The 16,098-nt window shown below is 50.8% G+C and overlaps 5 protein-coding genes across 5 annotated transcripts; 2 read left to right on the forward strand and 3 right to left on the reverse strand.

The window, feature by feature from the left end:
* Positions 1-131: 131 nt before the first annotated feature.
* On the reverse strand, positions 132-1,432 carry ALT_9276 (uncharacterized protein; the record flags this gene model as incomplete). The annotated part of the gene is made up of 2 exons (XM_033560644.2): positions 132-1,285; positions 1,354-1,432. 2 exons carry the CDS (start codon positions 1,430-1,432, stop codon positions 132-134), a joined length of 1,233 nt encoding a protein of 410 aa, XP_033416535.2.
* Positions 1,433-1,648: 216 nt separating this feature from the next.
* Positions 1,649-2,113, forward strand: ALT_9277 (putative small nuclear ribonucleoprotein SmG; the record flags this gene model as incomplete). Its single annotated transcript, XM_033560643.1, has 4 exons — positions 1,649-1,678; positions 1,747-1,818; positions 1,923-1,997; positions 2,054-2,113. The coding sequence occupies 4 exons, from the start codon at positions 1,649-1,651 to the stop codon at positions 2,111-2,113; spliced, it is 237 nt and encodes a 78-aa protein (XP_033416534.1).
* Positions 2,114-2,628: 515 nt separating this feature from the next.
* Positions 2,629-6,589, reverse strand: ALT_9278 (transcription initiation factor TFIID subunit TAF2; the record flags this gene model as incomplete). Its single annotated transcript, XM_033560642.2, has 4 exons — positions 2,629-2,964; positions 3,014-3,805; positions 3,859-4,227; positions 4,274-6,589. The coding sequence occupies 4 exons, from the start codon at positions 6,587-6,589 to the stop codon at positions 2,629-2,631; spliced, it is 3,813 nt and encodes a 1,270-aa protein (XP_033416533.2).
* A 1,007-nt stretch (positions 6,590-7,596) lies between these two features.
* ALT_9279 (putative CDP-alcohol phosphatidyltransferase class-I family protein C22A12.10) lies at positions 7,597-8,869 on the forward strand (the record flags this gene model as incomplete). Its single annotated transcript, XM_033560641.2, has 4 exons — positions 7,597-7,677; positions 7,736-7,779; positions 7,833-7,910; positions 7,960-8,869. 4 exons carry the CDS (start codon positions 7,597-7,599, stop codon positions 8,867-8,869), a joined length of 1,113 nt encoding a protein of 370 aa, XP_033416532.2.
* A 550-nt stretch (positions 8,870-9,419) lies between these two features.
* ALT_9280 (LEA domain protein) lies at positions 9,420-13,617 on the reverse strand (the record flags this gene model as incomplete). The annotated part of the gene is made up of 2 exons (XM_033560640.2): positions 9,420-9,950; positions 10,009-13,617. 2 exons carry the CDS (start codon positions 13,615-13,617, stop codon positions 9,420-9,422), a joined length of 4,140 nt encoding a protein of 1,379 aa, XP_033416531.2.
* Between the last annotated feature and the right edge of the window lie 2,481 nt (positions 13,618-16,098).

Below are 16,098 nucleotides of genomic sequence, written 5' to 3' on the forward strand. Positions count from 1 at the left end.
ATAAGTCTGAGCAGGTCTGATCTGAGAAAATACTATACACGAGCTTCAAGACAGAAGCTTGAGTCATTTGCAGATTCAACGGGTTGTTGGCTGGAAAGAGCGAAAGGGTAACGCTTCAGTAGGAAGGAACGTCAAGTCGATGACGGCGACTGGCTCCCAGAGTCGCCTGCCGAGCCAGCTACAGAAGCGCCAAAGCTTTCGAGCCCGCGAGCGTTCTTGATATCGGTAGCAATTGACAGATCCTCCTCGGAACCAGGTGTGAGGCCGGCCTCTTGTTTCAGTCTCTCATAGTTATCACCGGCTTCTTTAATGAGAGCTTGGATTTCAACCTCTCGAACAGCTATATCAGCCTTCTCCTTCCTCAGGTCTTCCATTCGGTTGATCATCTGCGTCCTTGACTTCTCCAAGACGGCCAACATCGTGCGCAATCGATCTAGACTTGTCGAAAGACGAGGTAGAGAGGTTATCTTAGGCGGAGTTCTCGGTCTGTCAATATGGTCTCTGCCTCCGTTGCCAATTGCAGCCCTTGTCTGTGCTGCTTCATAGGCCGCCTTCTCTTCTAGGTCCGAATCATCCTCATCAGAGATGGCTTCAGCATCCTCAATGAGTTCGCGCATCTGTTCACGCTGCTTCATTTTCTGCTCGCGCTCGGCCTTCTTTCCCAATGAGATTCGACCGTCCTCCACATATTCGTCAAATCCCTCGGCAAAATCTTCGTCGTCGCGGATGAGCCTGGTATCGCGCATGTCCTCTTTTTCGGTCTTTGTTAGACCCCATTCCTCGTCGCTCATATTGTCCTCTAGTGAGATGAAATCCTGCTCTTCAGTGCCGTAGGCCTGTTCCTTGGCTAAGCGGGCTCTGCGCGCTTTCTTTTCCCTGATCTCCGCTTCGCTCGGGATGGCCGAAGGCGCAGATACTTTCATTACCTCACCAAACTTCGCAGCGACATCGATCGTTTTAACTTTCTCGTCATCCGTAGCTGTCTTGGGCGTCGACGGTGTGGAATCCCGGAGCTCTTTTAGATAATCCTCGCTGTAGCTGGGCCGTTCTTGTTCTGGTATTCTGATCGGAAGCTGATCTCCTAGTCCAGGAGGCTTTCCTGCCCTTTGAAGCGCACTCTTTTCCAGCGCTCGCCTACCTAGCCCATGCCGTTTCGGCAGGACGACTTCGCTTTCTTGCCCGCCATCATCTGTCATAGATGTCTCACCAGGTCCGAATGATAACCGAAGTTTCGACTTCTGCTTTGATTTCACGGGATTCGGCCTCTTCACTACAGGCTCGTGGTCTGGCATATGTCAGTCCATGCCTCAGTCCTAGATCGAAAGCCATCTGCAAAGGTGAGTAGATACAGACCTTGTTCGCCGCTGTCATTTTCCTCATCATCCCCGCCGACCTTGCGAGGCTTTCTTCGATTTGTGAACGCGGAGCTCATGTTAAATAGGCCAAGAAGCTTTCAAATCAAAAAATTGAGCTAATGGGAGAAGAGTTGGCGATTCTGGCCTTTGCGTCACAGGAACTGGGGCATCTTTTGGAGCATGCGGGAACATCATTTCTCCGGGAGCTCATCCCGCTGCCAGCTCCAAAGTCCGCAACGAGGCAGAAATTGAGACACCACATCAGGACAGTGATTCAGAACGAGCTAGCCAAGATGCCTCAAGCTCAGCCCGAATTGAAGAAGGTATGTTTTGCTCCACATCTGTTACTCTAGCTTGACAATATGCGGAGCTGACATTCATGGTTCGCTAGTATATGGAAAAGCGGGTGTTCTGCCAATTGAACGGCAACCGCAAAGTCATTGGCATCTTGCGAGGCTACGATGTACGTTAGGACTTACCCACGTTGGCTTGTTGAAGAGATCACGTCGGCGACGGGAAATATGGATTATAGGTGTCTCTGTGACTAATAAGGCGTTTTCATTGCAGGTATTCATGAACATCGTCCTCGACGAGGCTTTCGAGGAGAAGCAGGGAGGAGAGAAAGTCGCTATCGGCATGGTGGTATGTTGCGCAAACTGGAGGCTCCTAGTGAGCGAAGGCTAATGTGGTGTGACTAGGTCATTCGCGGCAACTCGGTCGTTATGCTTGAGGCTCTTGAACGGATATCCGAGAAATAGAGACTGCGCCTCCTTCAGGGCTGGATGATGCGCACGGATTGAATTTACATCGTCATTGTGGGATTGATTTAATGCAATTAGGAGTTCATGGGTTGGTTGCTCATACGAAACGATCGAAAGCATTTTGGATTCTTTACATGTTCGCTCTACGGGAAAATAGAACACCTGATCTCTGCGACGACTGGGCTTGGTTCTTACCGGATGGATTCTACACAGAAGTCGCGCTGAGACTACAGACCTGACTGTTGTCAAGATATCGTCATTCATGACACACTGAGAATAATGTGGAGGAAATCGCATCACACAAAGAACCCGATGGACCCCAATGCAAGTGAGCACGCAGCTCCGTTGTAGAAGACAATAAAAGTCAACATGTATAAATCGTTTGAAACAGATCTTCCAGCCATGCGCCGTGACGCTTGTTCGACCATTCCCCTCCAGATTTCGAATAAATGCGATGTAATAAAGTACAAAGGTGAGGAGGTTTCGATAGAATACCACAGCGGGTAAGCAACTTATTTCGGCTTCTGGCCGAATTTGAGTTTCAGCTTGAGCCCGCCGCCGCCACCACTTGGTGTCGACGGCGTCGACGGAGCAGCCGGCGTCTTCGGTGGTTGAGGTGCCGGTGAAGCGGAGAGTTTTGGAATATGCAACTTCGGAATGGGTTGCGGGGTTGGATGAGGAGTAGCTGAGGGGGTGCTTGAACCCAGCTTCGATTGCTTGAATGTGATACGGGGCCCAGGTGGAGGCATCCCGTTCTCTTCGCGTTTGCGCTTCCCGCTTGTGGAGGGATCTTTTGAGGGTGCGAGGGTAGTTCGGATTCGGCTGGACCGAGAGAAATGCATGCGGCCCTGAGACTATTAGTATCAAGAATAAAATCGAAGATCGGAACGGGATTACCTTGCCAAGATGCTTGACTTGCCAATACCGCGGGTACTTCAACCTTACCATCGCCGACGTGACCGAGTCATACAGGACTTTGCACAGATCAGCGAATACGGAAAGTTCGAGAATTCCAATGCCGGGAGAGTTGCATGCTGCCCAGAGACATTCTTTAAAATTCTGATCTCCAGATATTTCCCCTTTGAGCGCCTCAATGGCTCCAGTGACGGTTTGCTTCCTCGCGAGATCCGCCTGACGAACCTTGGTTGAAGATTCTTGCTCGATTATCAAGCTGTCGACATTAGCGGAGGGCTCATTTTCCGGTTCACGACCAAAGGCAACTGGCGCCAAGGCCTTGCCGAACAGATCATGCAGCCGTCGCCTGAGCCAAAGGGAAGAGTCGCTCGACATGGTGAACATGAACCATTTCACAAGCTCAGGACTTTTGAATATATCGAGTTCGACGAGACATTCAAAGGCATCTGCGCGCAGAAGATCGTATGTTCCGGCCCGGGTGTATGGTAGAAATTGCATTATGTCCACGTCCAATATCTTGGCACGCATGAGTTGCATTTGACAACGCAGTGCTGCACGAGAGTAGACGTTTTGAAACGAACTAGACCATTCGTCCATTCTCCTATACCGATCAAATTCCGCAATAGCGTCCTTTTCCAACTGCTCTTCAGCTTGGGTCTCAAGCATGCGTTCCATGTCGAAATCATCGATGTCGACATCGCGGGATTCAACTTTGCCAAGCATGGCATGGCATAGCGACTGCATCAAAGTGGCGACGTAGAAGTTATCGGAATACTATACAAAGTGTAAGCGGAGATCGTATGCGTTTTGTAGAAAGACTTGCTCACCTCGTTGTTAGAGTTGTCATTGAATTTCAGCTTATCATATAAGAAGCGCTTGACTCTCAACGGTGTCTTCCCGTCATTATCGCGCACCTTAGATATAGCTTCTGGAATCGCAAGCTGAAGCACGTACGCCGCCCGGTCGGAGAAATCATTCGAGCGAGTCATGGGTGATCCAGGGAGGCAGAACAGCTCTTGGAAAGCCCTTTCAAGGTGAAAGAGCCCTAACCAGTTGATTTCTTCCTTTGCATGTTTTACTAGAGCTCTCGCTGCGGCTTCACGGATACCATAAAAGTATCTCCGATCCATCAATGTCCGAACAAAGATGGTTGAGATAAGGGGGTGCTCTCGCTGAGCTGTCATGTATTGCAGAGACTACCACTGTCAGTATAAGAAAAGAAACAGGGCAAGTCGTGCTCACCTCCAATTGTGCGACGACATCGCGATCTTGTTGAAGTTGCGAGAGGTACATATAACCCGGCATCACAAGCGACAGCTTGCATATCCATTCGAAGTCCGCGTCCATGCGGATCCACTCGTATGACTCCTGACCCATACGATCCTCGTCCTCTTTACTCCAGTCTGCGAGTTTCCATTCCTGCATTTCCTCTTCAGTCTGGAGCACGTCACCAAGGCAATACAGTAACACATCCTCTTGTGTTTCCGCATTTGGGTCCCCACCGGATACCGCGGCTGCACGCTCTTTTTGCCTTTTGTTCCGCTTGAGCCTCTTGTACTTGGTATTGTAAGGGATGTCGAACTTGGTGACACCTTCTTTGATCTCAACGATATGCTCATAAGGAGTACCGTCAGCTTCATGAATCCTTATCGTCATAGAACCCGAGAACACTGGTTGAATGTTTCCGGCATAGACTCCTCGAATTTCCTCTTTGACATCGCGCATAAATGTGTTTTTGTCGAGATCACGCGTACTTGGCTGATCAGCTTGAACTTGCTTGATCATCATCTCCACCACCAGTTTCTTTTTGTTGAATCTTTGCGTGGCTTGGAATCGAGGACATCCAGCACCATAGACCCATTGTTGGAAGAAGGTATCCAACTTCGCGTGGCCAAGTCGTTCGCATATCTTTTGGAATTGGGAAGATGTGATCGCTCCATTGGGTATATCCCCCATTCGGGCATTCAGGAACATGCGTGAAATAATTCGAGACATTGTGGCTTTCCCACTTGCTTTTGTGAGACGTCGATCCAGAATGAAAAGGACGAGCGGCGCTTTGAGCGCGATGAACTCAATTTCAGAAGGATCGAGGTTCAAGATATTCCCCATATCATAGATTGAGGGACGTTCATAATCCAAATCGCACACTCGATCGGACATTTGTTTCAGCCGAAAACGGTATTCGTTATTACCGCAAAGCTTTCTCAAGAACGTATCGGTAATATACCAGGCGACACCAACCGTGACCCATGTGTCTGCGGGTTCCTTGGGAACGATATTAACACCGATCCACTGGCATGATAAGGCATGGACAAGAGCTCGTGTTGAGTCATACATTGGATCGATGATATCCTCAGGAAAGAGGAGATGGTTGCTGCATATTGACAAGCACGCCGTTGGCAGCGTGTTTTCGGGAGCGTCGTCCACAAAGCACATTTTGTAACTTGCGAAGGGATACGAACCATAAGTCAGCGAAAGAAAGTCAATAGCTTTCGCCATGGGGAAACATGTGTTTCTGACTTCATCTCCCCTTCCTGGGAGACAGAACGCGTGCAAAGGAATAGCGTTCTGGCCAAGCTGCTCATCCTGATCGCTCTCACGGAAGTCGGAGAGGTTTATATATTCAAAGGGACCGACGGCGAAGCCAATTTGCTTGGCGGAAAGCGGCGACATACATGCGAAGGAAACCGTTTTCTTGCTAGGATCCCGGGGATCGACGATCTCATCTGTCATATCCCCAGAGCAAACCACCGACAAGTCAAGAGTCTCGTCGTCCGGAGAGATGAATCGACTACCCCCAGGCGTCTGCTTTAAACGATGAGCGCCAGACGGATCCCGAGTTTTGCGGTCGAAGATATCGCCTAAAGAGCACGGACATTTGACGGAGATTTCCCAAGTACAGCGAGACAACGGGTCGTCAACACAAGGGAACAGGGGACTTGCAGCGTCGTAACCGAGCGAGTTTGTTGTGTAAGCATGCGGATAGCGCCTGTCGCCGCTGTCCACCCCGACGAATTGTAGCCCATCCCGAATATTCTCAATCGTAAACTCGATGTAGACCGTGAGCGCCGAAAACCGAGGTAACGAAGTTTCTGCCAGTTTAGAACTCAAGGGCCCATCCGTGTCTTCTCCTGCACCACTAGCACGCAAAGTCATTTGATCCTGAGCCTCCTGCGAGAAAGGATCGAGCTCCTCAATCCGAACACTTTTCGGGATCGTCACAAGCAGGTCCGGCTCGGGGGTAGTCTTGAGCAAACCCTCGATCTTGGTCGATAGACGCTGATGATAATGAGGGCCGTACAGCTGGAGGGATTCGTAGGGATCCGCATATTTGATCGTAGGCGCCTTTCCATTGACATTTAAGCGTTTCAGCTCGCCCTGTCGGAAGTTCAATCGAATGATTCGAAGGTCCTTGTGATGCGGATGGATCGTGATTTCTGTCTTTCCCTTGAGGCTTCTGGTCGCAAAATCTATCTCCAGTTCAACTTTCTGGTGTGCGACAGTGAATCCCAATCCTGGCCACAGAGCCCCGCCGGGCGTATCGACGACGCCTGGCATCGCGCAAGATACTCAATCGTGCACTGCGCCGCGAGCGCCACGCTGACCATCCACCGTCATGTCCAGCTCAATGAGCAACGATTCCTCTCGTAATACTTCCTTGCGAGACGTTCAAAAGATAAGGTCAGGAAATTGTCAATGAGTAAAGGTTCGTCAACGGCGGGGACAAGTCGAAGTGAGCAGGAGTGAAGTTGGCAAGATAGGAAGACGTAATTGAAATAGACTCGTAGGGATTTTGTCTTTCAGTCTTAAGCTACATTTAAAGATGAACAAGTGAAGGAAAGGCTGGGCTAAAGTGGAACAGCCAAGAAGTGTTCCTTCGAGCTGATATACTTCACCTCACTTCCTTGTCATGTCGCGTCAAAAGATGCGGAGCTTCCACCGGCAACACGTGATCGTAATCTGCTGATACCTCCGAGAGTCCGAATCCGATTATTCCTCCGCAGAGGAATCTAACCTCGTTCTTTTTAGCTTTATCTGCCTCTGGAGGTTTGACGAGTTTTCGGGTCAGACACTTCACATTAAATTGGAAACTCTCCAGAATTTGCGAGGTCCTTTGAAGTAATTGGCCAGTCTTGGATTGTTCCACCGCCTCACCTACGACGCTATGAAACTGGGCGCAACAAATTGAGACGACGTTATTGTTTTCTTTGGGACGAATCCACAGCATACAACCGAGATCAAGATGAGCGCAATCTTCAGGAGGATCAAAGGTCCGTCCAGATATTTATTCATCACATAGACTATTCTGTAAACTAATCAATTCATTTTTCTCGCCATACAGCGACTCAAGACACGCTTACCGATGAAGTTTTGATGCCCCTGAAGAGCTACAAGTACCAGAGTGTGGATAAGTCTTACATCTCGAATTATATTCTGAAGCATTACGTATTACACCCATTGCTCCTCCCTACATACCATCCGCTCTCGCTCTCGCTCTGACAGAAAGATTGTCACACTAGTGGAATGCATTTGTCGAAGTTCTCCCGCTATGGATTGCTCCGAACATGGTCACGCTATTGGGCTTCCTTTTCATAGTAGGAAATGTGATGCTCATAGAGGTGTTTATGCCAGATCTTATCGGACCGGTACGCATCCCTCAAGCACGAAGAAATCTACCCATGGGTCGCTGACACTCTGTCCAAGGGTCCTTCCTGGCTATACTATAGTTTCGCTCTTGGCATGTGGATGTAAGTTAATGAGACACACGGTGTGCTGTTCGGGGAAGTGTCTGATCGATTAGGTATTCTACCTTGGATAACGTCGATGGTAAGCAAGCGCGGAGGACCGGGACGTCCAGTGGACTGGGTGAGCTTTTTGAGTAGGTGATCACTCCGAGGTCGCACAGATTGTCACTAACCAACCTCCAGCCATGGAATCGACTCGCTTAACTGCACTCTGGCTAGTCTGCTGGAGACAGCAGCAATGGGCTTTGGCTCTTCCCAATTAGGAGCCTACACGGCTCTTGTTCCCTGTCTCGCGATGTATTTTTCGACCTGGGAGACCTACCACACGCATACTCTCTACCTGGGTTACATCAATGGGCCTACCGAAGGCTTGCTGGTTGCAATCGGAATCATGATCGCTTCTGGATACTATGGTCCTCAGATATGGAGTCGGCCGATCGTTGAACTCCTGAATTATCCCCAGATATTTGGGACTTATTCGGTTAAAGATGTCTGGGTTCCATTCCTCCTTCTATCGTTCTTTGTCGGCCATCTGCCGGGATGCGTCTTCAACGTCATCGAAGCTCGCAAAAAGCAAGGTCTGCCAGTGTCAACCATCTTCAAAGAGTGGGTTCCAATGATTGTCTTCACCGTTTGCAACATTGCCTGGCTCTTCTCGCCTTACTCGACTCTGCTGGCTCAAAACCGACTAGTCCTGTATTGTTGGACAATTTCGTTTGTCTTCGGACGGATGACCACCAAGATCATCCTCGCCCATCTGCTCAGGCAGCCCTTTCCGTACTGGACTGTCCAGCTCACGCCGCTTATTGGCGGTGCGATTCTTGCGAATCTGCCGCGCTTGGGTCTTCCTGCAGTGAGTGCATGGGTAGAGCTTCTGTACCTAAGGGCCTATCTGTTGTTTGCCTTTGTTGCCTACATGCATTGGGCGTTCTTGGTGATCAACCGGATCACCACTTTCCTGGGTATTAACTGCCTGACCATCAAAAAAGATCGCTCGACGGCCAGGGAACAGGCTTATCGCAATTTCGGTGAGAGCACTTTGGAGGTCCCCGATGCTACGGACCCTCTCAAGGGTGGGCTCAAACACCACTGATCACACTTTCATGTCATTCTTTGGTTGATGACAAGCGATATATTACCTTCAGCTATGAAGCGCCAAGCAGAGCACTCCACATCATTGTTTGGCATCGAATTCAGGCCCTTGCTTATGACACTAAGGGCTTGTCTATGAGCGTTAGATTTCCATTACGTTCTGTTGTAATTATACTTTGTTTCGCCGCTTGGGGATACATCCTCGGCTCCATGACGCGTGACTTTACGAGTTTGGTTATGGCCTACGCGACGCACATAATTGTTGTATCATGAGGCTTGGAAGCCGGTAGTGTGTGGATACATTTCACACATGGGTTTATACATAGATGCATAATGGTAATATAGATAGACATATTCACTTGATTATCGTACATTCATAACTCGCAGAATGACAGCCTGATTAAAGACCAAATTAAAATACATTGTACAGAAGCAGAACAATTGAAGCCGAAAAGGAGATCCAAACCTCGTGATCAATTTCGATGGCAGAAATCAGTAAAATGCTCGAATTCAACCTCCAGCTCATCAATAGCAAATCCTTTCAATCTTCCTTAGTCCTTCTTTCTTCCGGTTATTCCCAAAGAATCCGTTAAAGAAGACAGTCCCAAGCCACCAAGGAGCTTATCGAGACCCAGTCCACCCAGCAGACCGTTTAGAAGAGGACCCAATCCAAGAGTGTCGAGCAGACGGCCTACAAGGCCCAACACACCGCTAAGAAGCAGGCCAACAGCCGCGATGATCTGGAAGAGAGGCTCGCTGAGCAGGGCCCACAGAGGGTTGATCTTCTTCTTTGCATGAGGCATGTCTGCGATCCTCTTGCGGCCGTTCTCGATCGTGGTCATCACAAGCTCGCTTAGCTCCTTGATCTTCTCAGCGAGAGCGTACTCCTCCGGAGTTGCTTCGTGTGATGCAGCGCGAGCCTTGGCAGTGGAAGCAATCGAGCCATCGGGATCCAGAGCACGGATGGCTCCGTTGCATTCCTGGAGGACCTGGCCGCCCTCTTCGATTAGGGGTCGGACGTCCTTGACTAGCTTCTCTTCGTCCAGTTCGTCGCGTGGTGTGCGGTCGGCTTTCTCGAGCAGCTGCAACCAGACGTATTAGCAATTATTCGAATAAGATACGGGGTGACTGTCAGCTTACCTCGGCGATCCTCTTGCAGGTAGGCTGAAGACGATCGAGAGTCTGTCCGATGATACCAGCCATCTTCTTCGCCAGATCCCTGTCTTGCTCGGCCTTCTTCTGGGCCTCCGACTCCTCTTCGGTGGGACCGGATTCCGGTTCCTCTTCCTTCTCCTCTGGCAGGTTCTCGAGCAGAGTGCACTCGCCCAGCTTGTTTCCGTCGTTGTCGACAACATAGCCGTTGTCGTCGATCGACTTGCCGACGAGGGTTGGCAGATTGCCCGATGTCAATTTACCAATGAGGTTACCGTCAGCGTCGCGGACCTCGCCCTCTTTGTTGACCTTTCGGCCGGACATGGGGTTGACATCACGCTTCTTCTCTTCTGGCTCCCAGCGTTCAGCCTTGCCGATGGTGTTACCGTTCTTGTCGAGTATGTCACCATCTTCGTCGACCTTACGACCAAGGAGTCGTTTGGCATCGCCTTCAACGACGCGGCCGATGATACGGCCGCCGGCCATGACGACACCGTCTTTGCCAACTTCTGCGTCGTCGAATCCGTAGAATTTTCCTTCGGGCTTGTCCTGCTCTGCGCCGGGGACGAGCTCTGCTCTGCCGATGACTTTTCCGTTGTCACCCCAGATTTGACCCTGGCCGTCCACCTTTCTGCCAGCAAGGCGCTTACCATCTCCGGAAACGATACGTCCGTAGATATTGCCCTGCGCGTCAACGACGTTGCCAGCCTTGTTGACCGTCTTTCCCTCCAAAACAGAAAGATCCGGCTTCTCTTCCTCCTCCTCTTCTGGCTCATAAGGCTCAGCGTGGCCTTTGACGTTGCCGAACTTGTCGATAATGTCTCCATCTTCATCGACGGCGCGGCCCCGGAGCTTCTTGGGGTCACCCTCGGTCACTTTGCCGACAATGTTGCCTTCATCATCCTCGACGAAGCCTTCCTTGTTCACGACAAGGTTGTCAAGACCGGCAAATACGCCTTCAGGTTTCTTTTCACGCTCCTCTTCGGGAATGAGCTCCACGCGTCCAATGGGCTTGCGGCCGTCCCAGATCTGGCCATCATCAATCTCTTTACCGGCCAGCTCCTTTGGATTCCCCTCTACCACGCGGGCAATGGGCACACCGTTTGGACCAATAACAAATCCCAGCTTGTTAGGCTTCAGGCCATTCAGCTGAGAAAGATCAGGCTTCTCAGGCTCTGGCTCGTCGGGGGATTCGTAGTATTCAGCCTGTGCGATGACATTGCCGTTCTTGTCAGTGATATCTCCGTCTTCGTCGACCGCACGTCCAAGCAGCTTCTTCGGGTCTCCTTGAACGATCTTGCCGACTCTCTTGCCATTCTCGTCTTCAACCCATCCGTCCTCAACGACGTGGAGACCTTCCAGACCAGCGAAGGGTGGCTCGCCCTCGTAATCCTCAACAGGAAGGGTCTTTGCCTTGCCGATAACGTTACCACGGTTGTCCCAGAACTGGCCCTTGTCGTCCAATTGAGCGCCCATGCGGGAGATCTTCTTTGCGTCGCCTTCGACAAGCTCACCGACGGGCTTGCCAGTGTTCGGATCGACGATCTTGCCTGATTTGGTGCACTTCATACCTTCAAGTGAGGAGAGTGGTGGCAGCTGTTCCTCGGCTTCTTCCTTGGTGTCCTCGGCTGCGGACTCGGCCTTCTCCGCTGTGTCGTCGACGTCTTGCTGCTGGACGCTTTCAACTGCTTGCTTGGCGATGTCCTCTTGGGTGCTCTGGTCTTCAGGAGCCAACTTCTCGGTGTCATCGACCCCGTCTGTGGCGTCCTTGGCTTGCTGGGAGACGATCTCAGCGCGGCCGATTGGATCGCCATCCTCATCCACGACCTCGCCTTCATTGTTCAGAGTGTAGCCGACAAGGTCCTCGGGGTCGCCCTCAGCGATCTTTGCGACGACTTGGCCGGATTTGTCTTTGATGACGCCCCCTTCAGACACAGGAAGGCCATCGAGGTCGGCGAGATCAGTCACAGTTTTCTTGGCCTGTTCCGTGGTCTCTTCGGCCTTGTCCTTGGCTTGTTCCGCAGCATCGTCGGCCTGCTCGGGGATCTCACCAGCCTTATCAGTGACATCCTGGGCTTCTTGTGGTAAGAGTTCCACTCGGCCGATGAGGTCGCCGTCTTCGTCGACAATCTCTCCCTTGTCGTTCACCGTATAACCAACAAGATCTTCCGGGTCCCCTTCGGCGACTTTGCCGATGGCTTGTCCGTCCTTATTCTTGATGAGCCCTTCTTCCGAGACGGGAAGACCATCGAGGTCGGCGAGATCAGTCACGGCATTCTTGGCCTGGTCGGTCGTTTCTTCCGCCTTGTCCTCAGCCTGGTCAACAGTCTCTTCGGCCTTATCCTTAGCTTGATCGGCAGTCTTGTCTGCCGTGTCCTTCGCTTGCGAGGCAACATCCTCAGCCTGTTCTGGAACATCCTTCGCCTTGTCGGTAAGATTCTGCGCAGCATCATGCAGAAGCTCCACGCGACCAATGAGATCGCCGTCTTCGTCAAGAATCTCTCCGTCATCACCCACTTCCTGGCCGACGAGATCTTCGGGTTCACCTTCCACAACCCGGCCCAGAGGCTTGCCATCCTTGCCGAGGACTTGGCCACCTTCACCGACCTCGAGGCCCTTTAGGACAGATAAATCAAGGTCGGTAGAAGGAAGATTCTCGTTTGCCTTGTCGGTGACATTCTGCGCTTCGTCGGAAGGAAGGTCTTCCTTCGCCTTGTCTGTGACATTTTGCGCTGCATCAGGCAAGAGTTCGACGCGGCCAATGAGATCACCGTCTTCATCAAGGATCTCCCCATCGTCACCAACTTCCTGGCCAACGAGATCCTCAGGGTCGCCTTCCGCGACTCGTCCCAGAGGGTTGCCATCCTTGCCAAGGACCTGACCACCTTCACCAACCTCAAGGCCCTTCAATGCGGACAGATCAAGAGGGGTAGAGGGAACATTCTTCTTGGCTTTCTCTTCGGCATCCTGCGCAGTATCCTTCACCTTACCACCAAGACCCTTTGCTGCGCCTGCCAAGTCGGAGGTCTTGCCGCTTCGGCTTGCAGAGCCGGATGCCTGCGACTGGACATCATCCGGGACGGGGGACGAAATGCCCCGCTGCTCAGCCTCGGGCTTGGACTTCTTCTTTGGCTTGGCAGGGGGTGCCTCCTCTTCCTCCTCTTGCTCCTCTGGCTCGTCCTGGTTATCTTCCGGAGCAGGTTGTTCCTCAAGCTGCTCGGACTCGGGCTCGGGATCGGGCTGGGACTTCTTCTTCGGCTTGGCAGGGGGTGCCTCCTCTTCCTCCTCTTGCTCCTCTGGCTCGTCCTGGCTGTCTTCCGGAGCAGGTTGTTCCTCAAGCTGCTCGGACTCGGGCTCGGGATCGGGCTGGGACTTCTTCTTCTTCGGCTGGGGAGATGGGGTTGGAGGCTTCTCGTCGTCGACGTCTTCCTCGACGGGTTTGGGCGTTCTGGTCTGCAGCTTGCGGGGAGTCTTCTTGTTCTTGGGGGTGGTGATCTCCGGCCTTGAGGACGCAGCGCTGGAACCGGAACCCTTGCGAGACCTGTGGGGGGTACCAGGGTTTCTCTGGATGGGGTCACGAACGCTTGGCGAGGACATTTCGATGGCGTTTGGATGAGAGTCGATATGCTCTGGAGATTGGGAGGTATAAAAGGGGTAGGTGAAGCTATGTTTCAACGAAGTCAATTGGGGACCAATGCTGGAAGAATATCAGGTCAAGTAGAAGATGTATGGCTTTGCAAGGTCAATTCGTAAATCAGTGAGTCGTAGTCGTCAACCGTTAATGTAAAGTATAAACTGTGATAGCAGTAAAGTACAGTGCAATTGAATATCAGATGAGCTTTTGTGTAGATCAAAGTATGAATTGAATTATACAGCGTCAATTAGAGTCAAGGTATAGGTCTTTCTGTACGGATATCTATTCATCTCAAGGCAACATCCCCCCTCAACTCATTTAAATGCACACAAGCAACAATCACTTGCTCCTATTACCATCCTACGTCATGGCCGATCGACATCATCATCATCATGCACAAGCCAGGCCAACGCTACCAGTATCAAGTTGTTGCGTCCAGTGGCCTCTTGTCCCGCCATTCGCCTCCTTCCTATCAAGCAAGACATACACCGGGGGCACATATGTAATGAGGGTAACGCAAAAGGCAGCCACAGTCACTTGGGACCGGACGGTGGCTTGAGACCAAGGTCGATCCGTGGATGGCCAGCCTTAGTATGGTAGACTGGATATCGAATCAGGAGGGAGAAGAGTAAGGTAACCGGTTGGAATAGATTAAATATGACTGCATAAAGTGTACATCCGCCCGAAAAGGACCCGCCTGAGAGTCTCCACGGGAGCTACAATACCACGGTGCAGGACGAGTGTTGATACTTGATCTGTGTTTTCCTTTTCCTCGCTTTTGGTTTTTGACAGTTGAAGAGGAGTCATAGTTGCGTCAGGGTGCAGGGGGTGAATTGGTTATTATTTTCTGTGTTTGAAGCTGGTATATTATTGTATACATTATAGTACCTTAGGTGAAGTAGAAGACATCCACCATAGCGAGATTACATCACACTACAGACAGACTCCTGTTGTATGACAGACAACTGCATTCAAAGACAGTATCTCTCTGTTCTACTGTCATGTATACCTAAAAGGTTGTCTGTATACAAGACAATCCTGCTTCCGAGTCTAACGACTCGCTAACAGCGCCTAAGATGAGATCATCGCCAAAGTCTTACGTTAGTCCTGCTCCCAGATTTCCAGTCGGAGAATTTACATCGATCGTCTGCGCACCCCATTCCAGCCCATTGATATCATTCGATATTACATGATTGGATCGATCCAGCTTTGGCCGTTGACATTAGTGTGCCACTGCGGCATGACAGGTCGATTGGGCTGGTTCCGATGACGTGCGGTGGGGATTGCCAGCCCGCGTGTTTCTCCACTCATCTGTCAGTGGTTTAGGATATAAATATTAATAGGGTCAGTTCCATGGATTGGATGCGGTAGTTGTGTAGGTGCTAATAAAAGTGCGAGGGGTCGAGAGGTACTGGTACTGGTATCCGTACAGTGTACCTCTGTACACATATGGTGGCTCGATGATGCTTCGGGGCCGACATTGGCTTGCTAGGGCCTATGACTTTCTTCAGTGTCTCTGATGAAGGTCATGATATTGCAATGGTCTACTGGAACATGGATATAAGTGTACAGCATTGCCATATTGGAGTTTCCTGGAAGAGCACTCTGGTCAATTTGTCGCGATGTTGTTGTTGTACCTACTTAGACTTGGAGTAGCTCTCCTGACGTAATGCGGTCAGGGCTGTCATCACAACCTGAATCAGCCACCGATGGGACGGGCGCTGATTGGCGGATCATCTGGAAGCATAAAATGAGTATAATTACTAATGAAGCTTTATGTTGGAGATTAGATTTATGAATTGCTGCCTGAGGCCGCTAATGTAGATGACAGTGAGCACCAGCAAGTCTTCCTGCTTGGAACTAATCAGGTAAGATTTTTACCTCTCTTCAATATTGCTTCGTTTCTAGAATTGTTCCATCCATTCCTCTGATGATTCCTCTGGTGAACTCTTACAATTTGACCAACGTGGCCGAATTCCATCCTACTTGTGACAGACCCCAGCAAGACGGATATTACTGATCCCTGTCAAGTCCCCCTTTAGTCTGCTTCGCTTCTCGAAACCGTGCTCTTACATGAATTAGCACCTTTTCACCATGGATGATTACAGAACCAGGTCTTCGAGCTTGATGAGCTCTTCTACAGCTATGAATCTCGATGTCACTGTTACAACTGATCATCAGAGCATTATCACCCCGCAAAGATACCTTGTCTGACAGCTACGGAGATGGAGTATGGAGTAGCAGTGTCAAAGGTACTCTTCCTCGGTTCCACTGTGCATTTTTCAGGAGGGAGAGGGCGTCGATCGACAAGCACCATACTATTCTTGGTATGGAGCTATTCCACTAGCCCTTAATATGCAATCTCTCATTCGCTCTTTCAACACCCCTTCCCCGGACATGTTGTCGGCACACCGGCGATCCAGGAAGATGTCCGATGCTAAGGC

This window comes from Aspergillus lentulus (assembly GCF_001445615.1).
Source record: "Aspergillus lentulus DNA, contig: Alt17, strain: IFM 54703, whole genome shotgun sequence".
NCBI classification, from domain to species: Eukaryota; Fungi; Ascomycota; class Eurotiomycetes; order Eurotiales; family Aspergillaceae; genus Aspergillus; species Aspergillus lentulus.